Below are 16,972 nucleotides of genomic sequence, written 5' to 3'. Positions count from 1 at the left end.
CAACTGGACTTACATCCACTTCAGAAGGCGCAGTCAAGTAACAAGGGTTCTGTTTCCACATATCTACGCACTGGAAGATGAAAAAGTAGTATTAAGTGTTTTAAATAAATAGCTAGAAGTACTCTCACCAATGTCTCAGAACACTTACATTTCCAGCTTTAGAAATTTTAAGGTCATACTGCTGGGCTCCTTTCCTCTCCTTTCTCTTCTGCAAGTAGTCAAGCAGCCGGAGCTGAGGTGGAGTTGAATAGTGAGCTACTTCCTGCTGTCTGTTCAGAGATGACCTTGAGTACCTCTTGAAGCACCTATGGTAAAATGACAGATAAGCTTGTAAAACCATCAAAATTAAATTCCCCACAGCCTACGTACAAACAAAAATATGCAGTGAAATGGTACTTACAGCATTTGAAATATTAATTTTTAAATGTTATTCTGGATTACACTGTATGACTCAAACTCTAGATTTTAAATTTTTTAAGAACACTAGCATATTGTTCATGTGTTCGAGCACTAAGAATAAGGTTATTTTTTAAATGCATAATTGAAGTATATTGTCAAAATGAGTAACTCACTGAAGTTGTCAAGCTTAAAATATCTATATTTTCACAGGTTTCTGCTTATATATATAATTATATATAACTTATATAACTGTAAGGTTATAAACACAGTAACTACCCTCCATTCTTTGTCTCATGCCAAACCCACTGGTACATTAATGCTGTTTTGGACATTCATTTAACACCTCTGGCTGTTATTCTAGTGCAATGTTTGTTGATCATCAAGCTCTAATTTTAAAGACAGTTTGATCAATGTAATTATTTACACTTTTTTAGCCATTACCATTGGTTGTATGTTAACACAGCAGTTCAATGCAAATCTAATTTTTATTATTTCAGTAATTCTGACAGACCAGTTTAATTCTAGAGACTGAAAGCAACTCTTGGTAGAACAAATGTGAATCATTTCAAGCTTTTGTGGAAAAAAGTGACCAACCATGCACAAACGTGAAAAAATTTAAGTGTTTTACATACAGGAAATTCCACATTACATTTAAGTTTTCTAAGATTCTCATATGCCTACGCTTCTGTTTAGCCTGAATGTCAAGCATATAAATAATTCCCTTGATTTCCTCCTTTAGGGTTAAACCTGCACACAGCTTTTAACAAATCATAGACTAATATACAACATTCATTTATATATTTTAGGTTACTGAGCTGCCGTCTGACTCAGTTTACATCTGAATTACATAGAAAGGACAAAATCAAAACTGCAATGTAAGGTATTATGTTACAAAAATGATATACACATTCTTCTGATATACAAAAATAAGCATCTTACACTATCTACTACTAACTGAAATAGTACAATGCAGAGCACTTAAAAATAAGACATAATTTCTTGACTGTTCCTCATATTTAAGTAGATATTGCATATAAGCAGAAAAATTTTCACATAAAGCATTACTTCTGTTTTTCTTTGAAAGACTCTATAAAATTGCAAAGAAAGTCTCAACATGCTTTGCAGTGAAAACTACCGTTTCATGGGGCGAGTATTCATCTTCTGCTTGTTGTACAGGAGTCTGTTTGTAGTACAGGTCACTGCTATTGAAGGATCAAGACACAAAGGCTCTGCCGTAGCCAAAATAAGCTGGCTTTCAAGTAGGAGTTTGTCCTCCTGTAATATATACAGCTATTAATAAATGTAAAAAATATGAAGACTTTTACACTAATTAAGATGATATCTACCTATGGGCACAATATTTTAGAGATAAGTTAGAAAAATGATGGGTTGATAGTCAACAAAAGAAAACAAACAGTCAACAGTTAAGAATCACTAACCATTATTAGGAGTTACAGAGCTTTGGGTGAGGTTTCCAATAGGAAAATAAATCCTTTACAAAAGTAGGGGGCATGCTTTGTTTGTTTGTTTTAAGCACAGTACTAGTTGCAATGAAATCCACTGTCAGTGATTTATATTGATGGACTGACAATTAGTCATAAAGAGGATCTACCTGGGACTTTAGATTACAATTTGAAAGAGAATTGAGCATGGTTGTGGCTCTGAAATACAAACGAGCACATTGAGTTCACCATGCTATCCAGCATTTAACTAACTAGAACTGTACAACTGTAGTTGGAATTCTCCTTATTGTAACAGTATCAATAGTAAAATGATTGTAAAGGAGCAACTGTGTCATTACACTCCAACTGCTCTTCTGAGGCTGATTGTTGAAGATGACTTAAGTAAGGTAAACTTGTTAGAGTAACTCCAATAATTTTTGGTAATGCAGAATGACAGTAAGCTCCAATACTACAGAACTTTTGTCAAATCCTATTGTTTTCTATGGCATCTTCTGGGAAGATGCTATTAGCAAGTTAATTTGGCAAGGTCTCTGGAACATGTACCATGCACCATTATGCACATCATTGACAGTCTGAATTAATTGGATTAATTGGATATATTGGTTGATGAAAAAATGAACATGAGCTGGCAGTGTGCGCTCGCAGCCCAGAAAGCCAACCATATCCTGGGCTGCATCAAAAGCAGCGTGACCAGCAGGTCGAAGGAGGTGATCCTGCCCCTCTACTCTGCTCTCGGGAGACCTCACTTGGAGTATTGTGTGCAGTTCTGGTGTCCTCAACATAAAAAGGACATGGAACTGTTGGAACAAATCCAGAGGAGGGCCACGAGGATGATCAGGGGACTGGAGCACCTCGCGTATGAAGACAGGCTGAGAAAGTTGGGGCTGTTCAGCCTGGAGAAGGGAAAGCTGCGTGGAGTCCTCATAGCAGCCTTCCAGTATCTGAAGGGGGTCTATAGGGATGCTGGGAAGGACTCCTCATTAGGTACTGTAGTGACAGGACAAGGGGTAACGGATTCAAACTTAAACAGGAGAAGTTTAGATTGGATATAAGGAAGAAACTCTTTACTGTAAGGGTAGTGAGGCACTGGAATGGGTTGCCCAGGGAAGCTGTGAATGCTCCATCCCTGGCAGTGTTCAAGGCCAGGTTGAAAAGAGCCTTGGGTGACATGGTTTAGTGTGAGGTGTCCCTGCCCATGGCAGGGGGGTTGGAACTAGATGATCTTAAGGTCCTTTCCAACCCTAACTATTCTATGATTCTATAATTAAAAAAATATATATAACCAGTTTTGCAATAACTGCTAACCCACCTGTGTCCATTTGTGGTTGTCACTTGTTATAGAATGCACATCACAAATTAAAGTCTGAGGAAGAAGACATAATGGTGATTAGCTTTCAACTAAATAATAAATTTCCTAACATATGTTCAATAGCAGTTCATACCTAGACTAGGAACTACTGTAAGACTGAAGAACAACTTAAAACGTTTCTTACCTGCATTGTAGGACGCAAAAGAATGTGCTTGCTTTGGTATATTGGAGATTTCATGTTACCAGACTGCCTATAGTCACGTATTTCTGCTATGACACACCCACAGTGAAAAATATTAACCTAGTTGAAACAAAAAAACAACTTGTAAACAAAAATATTTACCAATCTGCCTCAGCCCCTGCCTCCAAAAAAAGAAGTTTGATTGTATCGTATAAAATTCAGTAATACTACAAATAAAACTAATGACTAATCTTGTCAGACCAGTGGTCTTTACATACCTCGACATACCCAAAATACAAACGTCAAATATAGTTTTTTCATACATCAGCAATGTAGTTTTAAGAAATCCCCATGCCAAATATATCATAAGGACAAAGAATAAAAGACTTTTGCTAGAGCATAGAGGCATAGAGTTGAAGTTGCTTGGCAGCCTTAATCAAAGCAATCTCTCTTATATCCCTTTTTCCCCAGTATCTTTTTATTTTTTTGCTATATATATATCAATAAGATATTTATTTGGGCATTAAATATTACCGTTCCAAATGCACAATTGGTTTACATGTGGTTGGAATCACATATGTGAAGTATTCAAAAAAAAAAAAAAAAAGAAGAAAAAATCAAGGTCTATCTAAAAATAAACTTGTTTTTGAAAGCAGAACTTTCAAACCTGAGATTTTTCTAAAAGATCAACCAAAATAGGTGGTAGTTCTTCTGCATCCAAATATTCAAGCAGCTCTCCTTCCTCATAAGGCAGCCGGATGGTCTCAGAATCTGAATTGAAACAAAACATACTGCTTTTCTTCTGCCTTTCAAGTTCAGACATCAACAATGTGAAATATAAAACAAGCCTGCCACAGGAAAAAGCAGGGCCAGTGGAAGCCTACTGAAACAGGGAATTTTTTTTCAGTATTAACTTTTTACGTCTATTTCTGGAATAAACAATTTGACAGAAGGAATATGAAGCAAGAGTAGCTTGGATAAGCAACTCAGGACGCTAAGAGGAAATAAGAGAATGGAAGGCTACCAAAATGACCTATATGTACTGATTTACATGCACCATTAGAGGCCGTTTCTGAGCACCTCACACCTTTATCTAAATTTTTAGTTCAACTACTGCTGGTTTTTGGTCATGTTGTTTTGGGGATTACACTACACGTAAAACAGTTACATGTAAGCAATAACACATTCTAAATATTTATAGAGCATACTGAGTATTTTTAAGAACTGAAGAGCAAAAATATTACCTGAGCCATTTTTTCCCCTGAGCATAAGTGAATAACCCTCATTTCCCGGATAGAGGTTCACTACCAGGCATGACAACGTCTCCTGCATAACCAGCTTCTCAAGTAAATTCACATTTCGCCTCAGCTTCTGCTTTAGAAGTAAACATTGCTCATGAACATAATACTATCAAGTAATCAGTAGAAATAAAAACAATTGCTAGAACATGAGTACTATTTAGATTAATGATGAAGTATATATCTAAACAACCCCAGGTAAATTTAATTGGACTGTATTCAGCAGAGTATATACATTATGTATTATCATACATACTTATACACAGACTTTTTTTAAAAAAACCTATTCATTTAAATTACCTCCCCCTTGAATTGTAAGTCCAGAGACGCAGTTAACAAAAGTAACCCTATGTTACAATGTTGTCAATCTACAGTGCAGTATAATTTCTATCATTTCTCTGAGCATCATTTATACATTTACACATTGTTTTATAATAGCAAAAAATATTTAGTACTTTCAAATACTCCTAACAAAAGGAGATATTTCTTTCTAGCATTAAAATATTGAATTACAGCATTTGGAAGCTTTCTTAATTGACATGCCTTGTCTATATTTGCTGAAATCTGACCCAGCAGCTGTAGACTATTTCTCTGTTTAACTGTACAAACCATCTTTTCCAGGTAAACAGAGGTTTTTCTTAATTAATTATTATGTTTCAAAGACCCCATATACCTCCTACTAATTTAAACATTTACAATTTAAACCAATGAATTCTAAACCTTGGAGTTTTACCCTTTCTGGTTGGAGGCTAGATTTCATAGCTGAATACAAGGTCTGGGTGGAGCCATTCACTGCAAGTTAACCCTAGCATGCTACTAAGACTGCCCAACCACTCACTTCACATACACACAACTAAGTAGAACTGGGTTGTTTCTTTGTGATCAGATTTATCTTTCCAGAGATACCGAGAAGATAGTAAGCAGAATCATTACTTATAAGGGAACAAAGAAAAACATACTGAAAACAAAACCCCAAATCCCACACCAATATAATCCAACACATCATTTTAACAGATACGCAAAGGAAAAAAAGGAAAAAAATCTTTTCCATCTCCTGCTATGCAGTTTTAGAACCACGGCCCGAAGTTAACTCTTTCCCATACATCATAAATGACAGTAACTACATCTTACTGGCTTTTACAGTTTAGAAGTGACAGACACTAACACAAAGAAAATGACAAAGTAGCACATAAATCCTGGAGAACTAATGGGGAAAGAACTGGAGGAGGAAGAGTGATGGGGGAAAACAAATCATGGCAACAACTGAGACTGCTCAGGAAAGCAAATTCTTCATATAGGACTCTGCATATGTAGCCTGTTATGCAAAACCTTCTTCAGTTAAAACTCCTATTAACCACACCCCAATCTACCCCAAACCAGGAGACTGCACATGCCCTGCTTCAATTTTCAGACACATTGCTGAGTAGGTGATGTAACTATTTGGCTTTTACTGAGACACAGTATGAAGCAGCCTGTACAGTAAATACAGTAAAAGCCATCTGAGAACAAGGACAATACTCAACTATTCTGACATCTTTTCTCTTAATAATTTAGATAGTGTCATCTTTTAATGATGGAAAAATTTTTGCATTTTTTCCCCAACGCTGGGCAGATTAATACTTTCATATTTGGTTCCACAATAGCATTAGGAAGAAAAGAATATGAGAATTCTGGAAGAGTTGATTTAAAAAAGGATCATCAGGTTACACAGGAGAAGTTAAGAACGAACTAATTATTTATAGTAAAGTTGGATTTAAAAATAAAAAAGGCAAGCTATTTGTTACTCCTCCATCCTTGGCTACGAGCAAAATGCTAATTTTACCTACTCCTCCAATGGTACACTGGTGTTAAAATTATGATTTTATCATGACTGCTTTTGTTGTCCCTCACTGTAGCACCTTCAAGTGATTTTCTCACTTTATGACTGAAGAGTTGGTCAAAAACCTTTAAATAAAGAGATCACCTTCATAAAAAATAATAATAATAATAAAAAAAAATCTCTTGTAGCTATTTGTCTCTGTGGAGTAGAAATCTAAAACAAGTACCCTGAGTTCTTCCCTTGACTTTGGGTGCTTTTCATTAACCCCAGCACCATTTTATGAATGCACAGAAGATGCACCTTGGAAGGTACAACTTTGTCACAACTTCAACAGAACTATTTGAAAATTAAATTAATGAACAATGCAAACATTGTAAGAACAAAGCACTGTTCTTTCAGGAAGCACAAAAAGCAAAGCAGAGTTTTGCATATATTGACTGAAAAATAAAACCCAACTCGAAACATAATTTTTTTGGTTACAAAATTCAAGGAATAAACTGAAGTTTATACCAACCTGATGAAGTTTAACCATGACAAGTGCAAGGTCCTACACCTGGGTCGGAGCAATCCCAGGCACAGCTACAGGTTGGGCAGAGAAGAGATTCAGAGCAGCCCTGCGGAGAAGGACTTGGGGGTGTTGGTCGATGAAAAAATGAACATGAGCTGGCAGTGTGCGCTCGCAGCCCAGAAAGCCAACCGTATCCTGGGCTGCATCAAAAGCAGCGTGACCAGCAGGTCGAAGGAGGTGATCCTGCCCCTCTACTCTGCTCTCGGGAGACCTCACTTGGAGTATTGTGTGCAGTTCTGGTGTCCTCAACACAAAAAGGACATGGAACTGTTGGAACAAATCCAGAGGAGGGCCACGAGGATGATCAGGGGACTGGAGCACCTCCCGTATGGAGACAGGCTGAGAAAGTTGGAGCTGTTCAGCCTGGAGAAGAGAAGGCTGCGTGGAGACCTCATAGCAGCCTTCCAGTATCTGAAGGGGGCCTACAAGGATGCTGGGGAGGGACTCTTCATCAGGGACTGTAGTGACAGGACAAGGGGTAACGGGTTCAAACTTAAACAGGAGAAGTTTAGATTGGATATAAGGAAGAAATTCTTTACTGAGAGGGTGGTGAGGCACTGGAATGGGTTGCTCAGGGATGTTGTGAATGCTCCATCCTTGGCGGTGTTCAAGGCCAGGTTGGATGAGGCCTTTGGTGACATGGTTTAGTGTGGGGTGTCCCTGCCCATGGCAGGGGGGTTGGAACTAGATGATCTCAAGGTCCTTTCCAACCCTAACTATTCGATGATTCTATGATTCTATGAAGTCTAAAGATGTTTGTGACCCAGCTGGACCAAAATTGGGCCCTGAGAGAGGACTGAAACTCATAACTAAGTATACTACGCTACTGGCTGCCATGCCAATAGAGGCTAGTATTACTGTAGCTCAAAGACAGGGGCCACAAAGTCTCTGTAGTGGAGGCAAGAACACTTTTCGGTTTCGTAAGTAACACCTAAGGGAAGTTTTTGCGGATCAAGCTTTGGGAATACCGTGATCTGAACAAAGTCAACTTGTTTCAACCTGATGAGGTTAGCTTTGCTTTACAGTGCATTCTTACAGTCAATTGTGTCCTCACCTTACACATGCAAATTTGCTCTATTTTCTTCAAGAACAGAAAGGTGCATGCAATATGATGCTTTATACAATATCCCAAATACATCCAACTCTGTGAATCATTCATCACCATTATAGATTAATCAAGGACAAAAAGAAACACTACCAAAACTAACAAGAAAGCCCCCAGTGTTATCTGGCTCAGCTACCTGTGTACCTCACCTGCTACTTTGCTATAAAAATGCCTCATTTTTGCACAAGTCCAACATGGAACTCAGCATTCTGAAACTTTCATTACTCAGATGTTTTTCAACTCAGTATGCATTTCAACTGAGAACAGGTGACTGAGTAGTGATTTCTTTTTTTGTTCTTTTTTTTTTTTTTTTTTTTTCTGTAGATGAGCTCTTCAGATTTACCTTCCTGACATATATACTTCCAGTCCAAAGACCAACTCTATTTCCACACTCATGTTTAACACTGCTTTCAAAATCACTGGTTTGTTTTTTATTTCTTTCAATTTTTAGGTACAGGAATGCTGCAAACTAGAGTCCAAACAAAACAAATTACTCTAAGATAATCAGCCCCCCTCTTGTAGTGTGCATGTGCACAAGCAGAAGAGACACTTGGGAAGTAATGAAGCTGGGCAGACTGGACTAATAGATGATGAATAATTAATTAGTACTTTGTGAGTTACTGTGGAAAATCTGATTTGCCCTATGAACACTAAGAATAGTCATGCTAAGCAATTGACTATGAAACACTGATACTGACAACACCACACAAGGCATTGACTCTGGCCCTGAACTTGACCGCAACTGACTTTAATGACACAGGATTAAACCAGAACAAACAAGTCACTCAAGCCAGTGCAGGCCTTACTATTCATATTATATCACCCATCTTGGATTGGATCTCCCTCCATTTTAGACCATTCTTTTGAAATTCTCTCTTTTCATATAGAGATAAGCATTTCAAGAGCATAATTTCTACAATCCTCCGCCAGCATTCACCTTTATTACCTTTAAAAGCAGATTTAGGGTTACCAGGTAGTCATCAAGCCATCCACCACCTTGCTTTCATTTAAAACTTAACAAAGATGATATTAAATTACACAGTTTAGTCCACAAAAGTCATAATAATTGTTCCTCTTGTAGTCTTAGCTTTAGGTAACTACTACAGCAACCAGAGTTTATTCTTTCTTTAACAAAGGGATTAAGGGAAATAAAGTATTTTCTAAACTTGTCTGTTTAGACAGCAATGAAAAGCTGCTTAGCAATTTCCACTTACCTTTATCTCAGGCTCTTTTTCACATTCTTCTATATATAAATCATAGAGTTTTTGAAATACAGATTTTCTGAAATAAAAAAATAGTAAATAAATAAATTCTGAAATAAAAAACAACCTTAAAATGTAACCAAAATTAAGCCAAAGAAATGCTATTTAAAAACAAAATCGTGAAACTCTTACTACCTTCCACTAGATAAATATTTTCTTTTGGGAGGTCTCTGACGGGCACTTTCAATGATATACTAGAAGAAAAAATAAAAAATAAAAAAACCAAACCATGTATTATAAAGAAATTATTAGTAGGTACGATGCAAATTTAGATCAGACAGCATTCTATGTATGCAGAAGGTAATTATCTGATATGGTACACAACTGTTTCAAATGAGTACTAAACATGATCTGATGTATGTTACAGTTATCAAAAAGGACACAGCTCAGTTTAGCTGTGAAACACAACAGTTCATGGCTACAGTATGAGTTGCACAAGAAGTCTTCATTCTACATTCATGGTTTGTAATTACAGTAGTAAACAACACTACTGTAGTTAACGAAGTAGCATACTGAAGGTAACATGCTAAGATACAATCAAATTTATGTGTACTAGCTCAACAACGTTTACTAATCAAGTACTCCTCAACAAAACCAACTTTGAGAAGTTTAATTTTCCCATTCTCTCTTGCACTTAAGCTAGTTTCCAATAGTCATGTATTATAAATACATATAAAATATATATATTTATATATATTAATATATATAAAATACATATAAAAACATTCCTTTAATAGTCATGTATTATAAATACAACCCATGTACATTAAATATTCAAACGAAAAAAGATAGATATCCTACATTAAACGTAGATTACATTCTGACAAAGTTTTTCCAAATCTCTATTGTTTGTCTGAAATATTTTGACTAACAGCATAGTTCAGAATTTCAGTGAAGAGAGGTTCTCCCACAGAAACATGTATTTCCCACAACAGGATTCAAGATAAACATTATATCAGATGTCAGCATGAAATAACACAAATGTGAAGGCACTTGCCTCTTTATTCTAAATAAGCTACACTTAAAAACACAAACAGGATTTTGCTATATGTTTCTGCCAGCTGTGTCTGCACAGCTCTGCATATTTCACAGACCACAGATTTGCTTGTGTAAAAGGATAAAACTGAAGTCCCGCGTAGCCTACCATCATTGTACCAGATAACATTCTCTGTATAGCAGGTAAGAAACAAATAAATGACACAGCAATTTTAGTGAGAATTTTGCAAAACCAGTGTTATATGTATCAGTGATTATTTATACACAATATATTTACTTAACATGCTCCTCCACTGTTTTTCAAAAGAAATATAAAAATACAATAGTTATTTTAAGCTCTGAGATTAATATATTATGTGCAAAGAAATAACTGAGCTACTCCTTACCTCTGCACGATCCAATGCCAGTTCTAAAGCTTGTTGCTGCAATAATTACAAAGGGGTTTCTTAGAAATCGCATTAACTGTTTGAACATCCTTATGCATAAAAAACACCACAAAACCTCTATTACTACTGATACGGATTTATAGTTAGAAGATGGGATTAATCTTTCTTTGGCATATACTAAACTTAGCAGCTGAAACCTCGTGTAGCTGCATCAACAGTAGTTAATCCAACTACCAAGTGTCTACATTTGCAAGCTTTTGGCTAAATTGTGAAGTCTTAGAACAATGAAAGGGCTTGATTAAACTCCAAGTAAGTCAAGAGAAGCAATGCATTCACTTCAGTGGCAGGTGTATAAAGTTCTTAAGAACATGTTTGTGACAAGCACTAATAAGAGTAAAAAACCCTGTTACTGAAAAAAAACTTACACATTAAACCCCACAGCCAGAAACTTTTAAATAAGCTACACTACTAAAAAAAACAGAGAAGTGTTTTGGAAAATCCTCCACTCTTCAGTAAAGCTTAGAAACATTTCTAATAGGTACTTCTTCTGCACACACATATATATATTTGCGTTTCCTCAGTTTAACTCACCCCTATCAGTTGTTCATGAAAGCAGATACCTTTACTTGAACCTCAAGGAACAGAAGGCATTTGAGCCATCTCCAGTACATGGCAGTAGCAGTTACTTCATACATTAGAACAAAATTCAGGACAGGAAAAATACTACAGTAACAACAAAGAAATACACAGCAAAAAACCTCAGGCGTTCTACCATTCCCCTGTAGTGTCTCTAATACAAAATTTCTTACCTGCTCTTAAAAAAAAAATAAAAATTAATAATTAAAGCACTTAACAACATGCTATTGCTCGTTAGAACCTGCCACTACAGAACATTTAAACTTAGAAGTGTCTTGCTGTTTATAGGAAAATGTCAAAAATTCATGCTTTCTATATAAGTCTAGTCGATTTCAGACATTCAATTCACTGACTGCTTGACATTAGATGAATATGCATGATAATATTATAACCCATTAATAGAATAATTACTATGTGGAGATAGGATTTATACATACTCAATTGTCTAACATCAGTCCTAACTGAAAACATACCACTAACTCAGAAGTGACAAGCAAAAACTTTTTTTTTGTTTTTTAGAAGATGCTGAACATTTACGGCTTTCTCCTCATCAGCCAGACAGCTAGCAGACTAGATCTGAAAATATATTTTCCGAATCACAACTTACCATTGTAGTTGAAGCCAGGTGATCAAATGGCAAAAAAAAGTACTTAAGAAGTTCGGCACAGCAGGCAAAGAATCATATCTTATGGTCACACTTGGGGTACTGAAAAAAATAAGTAAAAAACAAGGAGATAATAAATCACTAAGAAATTAAATCAGCATTTTATTTAAATGCAAAATTTGCAGTGGTTAATTGTACTTAAATCTCACTTGCATATATCCTTTCCTCCAAAAGGAGAAATAAAAAGTTCCATCCAGTGCAGAGGCTTCTACTCTAACGACTGCTACTACTCTGCACAATCATTTTACATTAGTTATATTAAACAGTAAAATAAGTATGTAACTGAAATAATATAGCCAAATATTCTTCCCTTTTGCAGCAGTCAACATACACACCTCAAAAATCACATCCCCAGATGCATATAATGATAGAACATTTAATGACAAGCAGCCACAACATTTAGCATACTCTATTAGGTTTCTTACTTTGCTTTTATGGAGGTATTATTCCATAGACATCACCACCTACACTAGCAGTGCCTTCTAGCACTATTTTGAAATGTTAGTTTAATACTAACTCACAGTAGGCTGTCAATAATGAGCTGAATAAAATTTGCACAGCACTAGCACCTTCTTTAGACATTCTTGCCCTCAGATACTAAGTCTCTATGCCATTTCATATTTAAGTTCAGTTAGATAGCTGTCTGATGAAAAAATAGCTCAAAGCCCAACCTTTAAATCCCGTTCTTCACATCATTTCCAATCAAGAGATGTGAAAAATCAATTTTATTTTCACACTTGAACATTTCACTGCCCTACTATACTTGGAATTGTTCACTCAAGAAATCCCACTATGCATAATATTAATTTGTAGAAATACTTTTGTTGCAGCCACATTCCACATCAGCCTTGATTTTGGCAAACACCTTCCTAGATTTTAGACGACGTATGTCTGCACCCTGAGACATCCCTAAACCTTACTCAGCTGTTTCAGCGTGGAACAAATTTCAACAGCTGTAGGAAAAAAAAAAAAGGAAAGGAAAGGAAAGGAAAAAACCACAACAGGGAGTGACTCACAGCTCCCCGCAAGGCTCAAACCTGCTGGCTCCTAGCAGATAGCGAGGTGGCGGGGGAAAAGAGCCTGCACACAATGGCTCGGGGGACGTCCATCCCACCATCCCCCAGGCCAGCTGCTGCCCGAGCCGCCCCTCCGCTCCCCACACGGCCCAGGCTGAAGCCAAGTCTTAAAAGCGGGAGTCAGAGAGCCCGTAGCACGGCTAGATGCAGGTGCAGGTGCATGGGCGAGGGGCGGGCAGCCCGATCTGTTCAGGCTCTGCTGTGGCCACCCCGCCGAGCACCGCCAGGCCGACATTCGAGCCAATCTCACCTCCGCTGCCTCTACTACACGGAGGGCAGCAGGGCGGAACCACGGACCGCAGCTGTCAGACGGGAAGGGCCGGCCCGCGTCAAGCCGCAAGGCCGCGCTGCAGTTGGTCCAGAGGGCACAGACCGAGCCCTCAGCTGCCGCGGCCGGCCCGGCCCAACCCAGCGCGGCCCGGCCCAACCCAGCGCGGCCCGGCCCAACCCAGCCCAGCCCGCCAGGGAGCCACCGCGACCCGGCCGCCCCTCCCCGACCCGTGATGCCCAGCGCCGTTACCTGCCAGTCTCCCACGGAGTCCTATGTCCCGCACCACAGCCCCCGCCGCCCCCTCATCTACCCCACCGCGGCGCCCCAGGCCGCACCCGCCCCGCCGCTTCCGAGTCGCTCCCGGAAGGGGCGGGAACAGCCGCCATGGCGGTGAGGTGTTATAGGCTGAGGGCGGGAAGGGACTCACGGGATTGCTGTAGAGGTGGGTCTTGGGGGGGGCCGCTGGCGGCTTGGGCAGCCGCTGGGTGCTGAGGAGGGTCGAGGGATGCCTGGGAATCCTTGGAGGTTCTCTGTACCTACAGTAAAACCTCTGATGGATCAAGCTGGACACTTAATTTCAGCATGCGAAAAGCTGTTTCAATGGTTTGTTAGGAGCGCGCTTTGCTCCTGAGCGCCACAGATGAACAGGGCCCCACCCTGGACTAGGAGCAGGTACCAGTTCTTCCTGGATGCATCCATGCACCTGATAGATGTATGGTACTGCAGTTCTGCAACTGCTGTGCTCTATGCCATCTGTTGTGATTGACTGTGAAAGTTAATCAGAACGTAATTGTCATTATGAAAGCCATTTTTGGTTACTTTTTTTCCTGTGAATTGAAGAACTAGCTAGCTAGCCTGTGTTTTAAAAGGATGTTTGGTTGTGGTTTTTAATTCTGCTTAACTTTCTGTATTTTAATATGATTGGTCACAAGTGAACATGGCAAAAGACAGGCATAAATTAAGTATAATTTCATTTTAGCTTAATCTGATGCCTAGAGCAGTGTTGTGGAGCACTGGCTCACCACCAGAGTGGAAATCTGCAGAAGGTTCTTGTGTTTCTGAACTCCGTTACATTTGACTTGTCTTGTGGTTTAAGCCCAGCCCATAACTCAGAGCCACAAAGCTGCTTGCTCACTCCTTCCCTTCTTCCACCCCCCAGGGATGGGGAGGAGAATCAAAAGAATGTAACTCCCATGGGTTGAGATAAGAACAGTCCAGTAACTAAGGTGTAACACAAACCACTACTGCTGCCACCAATAGTAATAATGATAAGGGAAGTAATAATAATAAGAGAACATAAAACTAAAAGGAGAAGGGAAAGAATAAACACAAGTGATGCGCAATACAATTGCTCACCACCTGCTGACCCATACCCAGCCTCACCCGAGCAGTGATCTGGGCCTTCCGGATGACTCCCACCAGTTTATATACTGGGCATCACGTGCTGTGGTATGGAATACCCCTTGGCTAGTTTGCGTCAGGTGTTTCTGCTTTCTCCTGGCTCTCATGGCCCTCCTCGCTGGCAGAGCATGAGAGACTGAAAAATCCTTGATCAGGGTAAGCATTAGATGTTATCAGCACTGTTCTCAGGCTAAAGTCAAAACCACAGCACTGCATCAGCTACTAAGGAGAAAAATGACTGCTACTGCTGAACCCACGAAAACTTGAGATAGGCAGGCAATGACTTTCTGCCCAGCAACATGACAGAACTAGATGTCCTAGAATCACAGATGGTTTTGCATATTCTCTGAACATCCTTCCTCTTTATGTCCTCTTTCTCCCCTCAGAAACAATATGCATTCCTTATTGTATGCAGATGGAATAAATGAGAACATATGGCCAAATTTAACAAGAGTGATAAAGAGTATTGTAATTACTGTGTTTTGAACACTTGCCGTTGTCTATTATGGTCATTCTACCTTCTGCTTCACTTGGCATATATTAGTTGTAAGCATTTTACTGAAAATCAGTCTTTTCACTGCAGATAGTTTATCATTGGAGCTAACTAGCTAAAAATCACATACATGACAATAATACATCTAAGATCATTAAAGCTGGAGTTATAAAGCATCTACATAAATAAAACCTATTTATTTCTTCATAATTCTATTAAAATATGCAGCAAGAAACACTTGGGAGATTCTGTCCATGTTCTTACCCTCCTGGAAAGATTGTAAGATTTGTGATGATGGTTTTGGGATAGAAAAGATTGGTGATGGGGATACAAATGCAATACGTTTCTGGCTTTTGCTATGCTTGCTCAGAACAGGAGGCTTTACATTTGATATTTTTTTCTGAGTTCAGTGATTAACTTTGGAGCAGCAGACATGCTTTCCTTGTCATTTAACCGTTCATAATGTTAGGTGAATATCCTCACCACCCTCTTCCATTCTGAGGAATCCTGAACTTCAGGCTGAGATAATTTGAAATATGAACTCCTATACAGTCTTGAATGACCCCAGTGGGTTTCATGGTAAAGCCTGTCATCTCCTATTACTCATACTTTGGGAAATCCTAGACTTTCCTCAAGCAAGTCATGTTTTCTTGATTTCTTTTAGCTTAATCCATTTGGTTTTATATTCTCCCAGTGCTCTCTACAAACCATGTGGAAAAGCGTGAAGATTTTGAACCCAGGTGTTCCAGCTAAACTGGAGGTACACGATTGATCTGGGAACCTAGTGACTTTTCCAGTGAAAAAAAAAACGGAAAATCGGAACTCATGGGTGGTATTCCATCTATACTGCCTTACAATTTGTTCCATCTGTTTTTCAATTTATTCATCTTCTCATTTTCTTCTTTGTGCAGCATGTCATTTAAAAACAGTTAAACCTCTTGATTACCATTCCTCCTACACATGCAGAGCATTGTAAGGCAGATGCAGTCCAAGAAATTGTACTATGACTCATCTTGCAGTTTACTGATTAAATTTCACTAAAAGCTCTTGCTACCAAACAATGCTTTCTCCTTCGGAATAGGAAATGCCAACAATAAATAATTAAAGCCATTTATCTCCATCCATTTTGTGCTTTTGTATTGACAGAGCTTCCCTTAAGGTCTGTCTCTTCCTCATCTCGTTCAGTTGTAGTGTGGTGTGGCTCTTTTGCCTTGGGTCTGCAAAGTTGGTTTTATTCTTTAATGCTGACAAAACAGTACTGGACAATACTTCTTAATTCAGCATTGTTTCTTCACTGAATTAAGCTTTGAAATCAGTTGATCTTACACTCATAGCCCCACAGAAGGAAGAGGGAATAGCTAATCTCCCTGTCTTGGAGGATGAGCTACAAGAGAAGTATTTGCAATGCCTCTTGTTCCCTTGAGACTTGAGGGAAAATGAATCCATTCACTTGGAAAGGTATTTTCCTGCACATGCAACCTCAGATGCCTCTTGGGAAAAGAATTAAAACTCTCTCAGTTTCTTACATTGCATTTCTTACCTACCTGTTATCCAGACTGAACAAAATCCTGAACAACCTGGTCTGCTTACACAGCTGATCTTGCTGTGAGCAGGAGGTTGAACACTTCAGATCCTGAATTATCTG

General features: G+C 38.6%; 1 protein-coding gene across 14 annotated transcripts in view; it reads right to left on the bottom strand.

Moving 5' to 3' along the window:
• Positions 1–13,737, bottom strand: part of SUPT20H (SPT20 homolog, SAGA complex component) — a 35,401-nt gene extending 21,664 nt beyond the window's left edge. For 6 of the 14 annotated variants that reach the window (XM_080614393.1, XM_080614401.1, XM_080614404.1 and 3 more), the window contains exons 1-12: positions 13,683–13,737; positions 12,030–12,128; positions 10,787–10,822; positions 9,540–9,598; positions 9,357–9,423; positions 4,597–4,726; positions 4,020–4,123; positions 3,356–3,472; positions 3,172–3,225; positions 1,535–1,674; positions 149–305; positions 14–70 (exon numbers count right to left, since the gene is read on the bottom strand). In XM_080614393.1, coding sequence (XP_080470519.1) covers positions 14–70; positions 149–305; positions 1,535–1,674; positions 3,172–3,225; positions 3,356–3,472; positions 4,020–4,123; positions 4,597–4,726; positions 9,357–9,423; positions 9,540–9,598; positions 10,787–10,822; positions 12,030–12,032 — 924 coding nt within the window. In that variant the 5' untranslated portion in view covers positions 12,033–12,128; positions 13,683–13,737. Of the gene's footprint in view, positions 1–13; positions 71–148; positions 306–1,534; positions 1,675–3,171; positions 3,226–3,355; positions 3,473–4,019; positions 4,124–4,596; positions 4,727–6,983; positions 7,084–9,356; positions 9,424–9,539; positions 9,599–10,786; positions 10,823–12,029; positions 12,419–12,905; positions 12,921–13,682 lie in introns of those variants that run through there. The other 8 variants (XM_080614403.1, XM_080614397.1, XM_080614398.1 and 5 more) reach the window with 6 other exon arrangements.
• Positions 13,738–16,972: the final 3,235 nt, after the last annotated feature.

Source organism: Psittacula echo (assembly GCF_963264785.1).
Source record: "Psittacula echo genome assembly, chromosome: 3".
NCBI classification, from domain to species: Eukaryota; Metazoa; Chordata; class Aves; order Psittaciformes; family Psittacidae; genus Psittacula; species Psittacula echo.
Note: the sequence above shows the minus strand (reverse complement) of the source record. Positions and strands in the feature narration are given on the sequence as shown.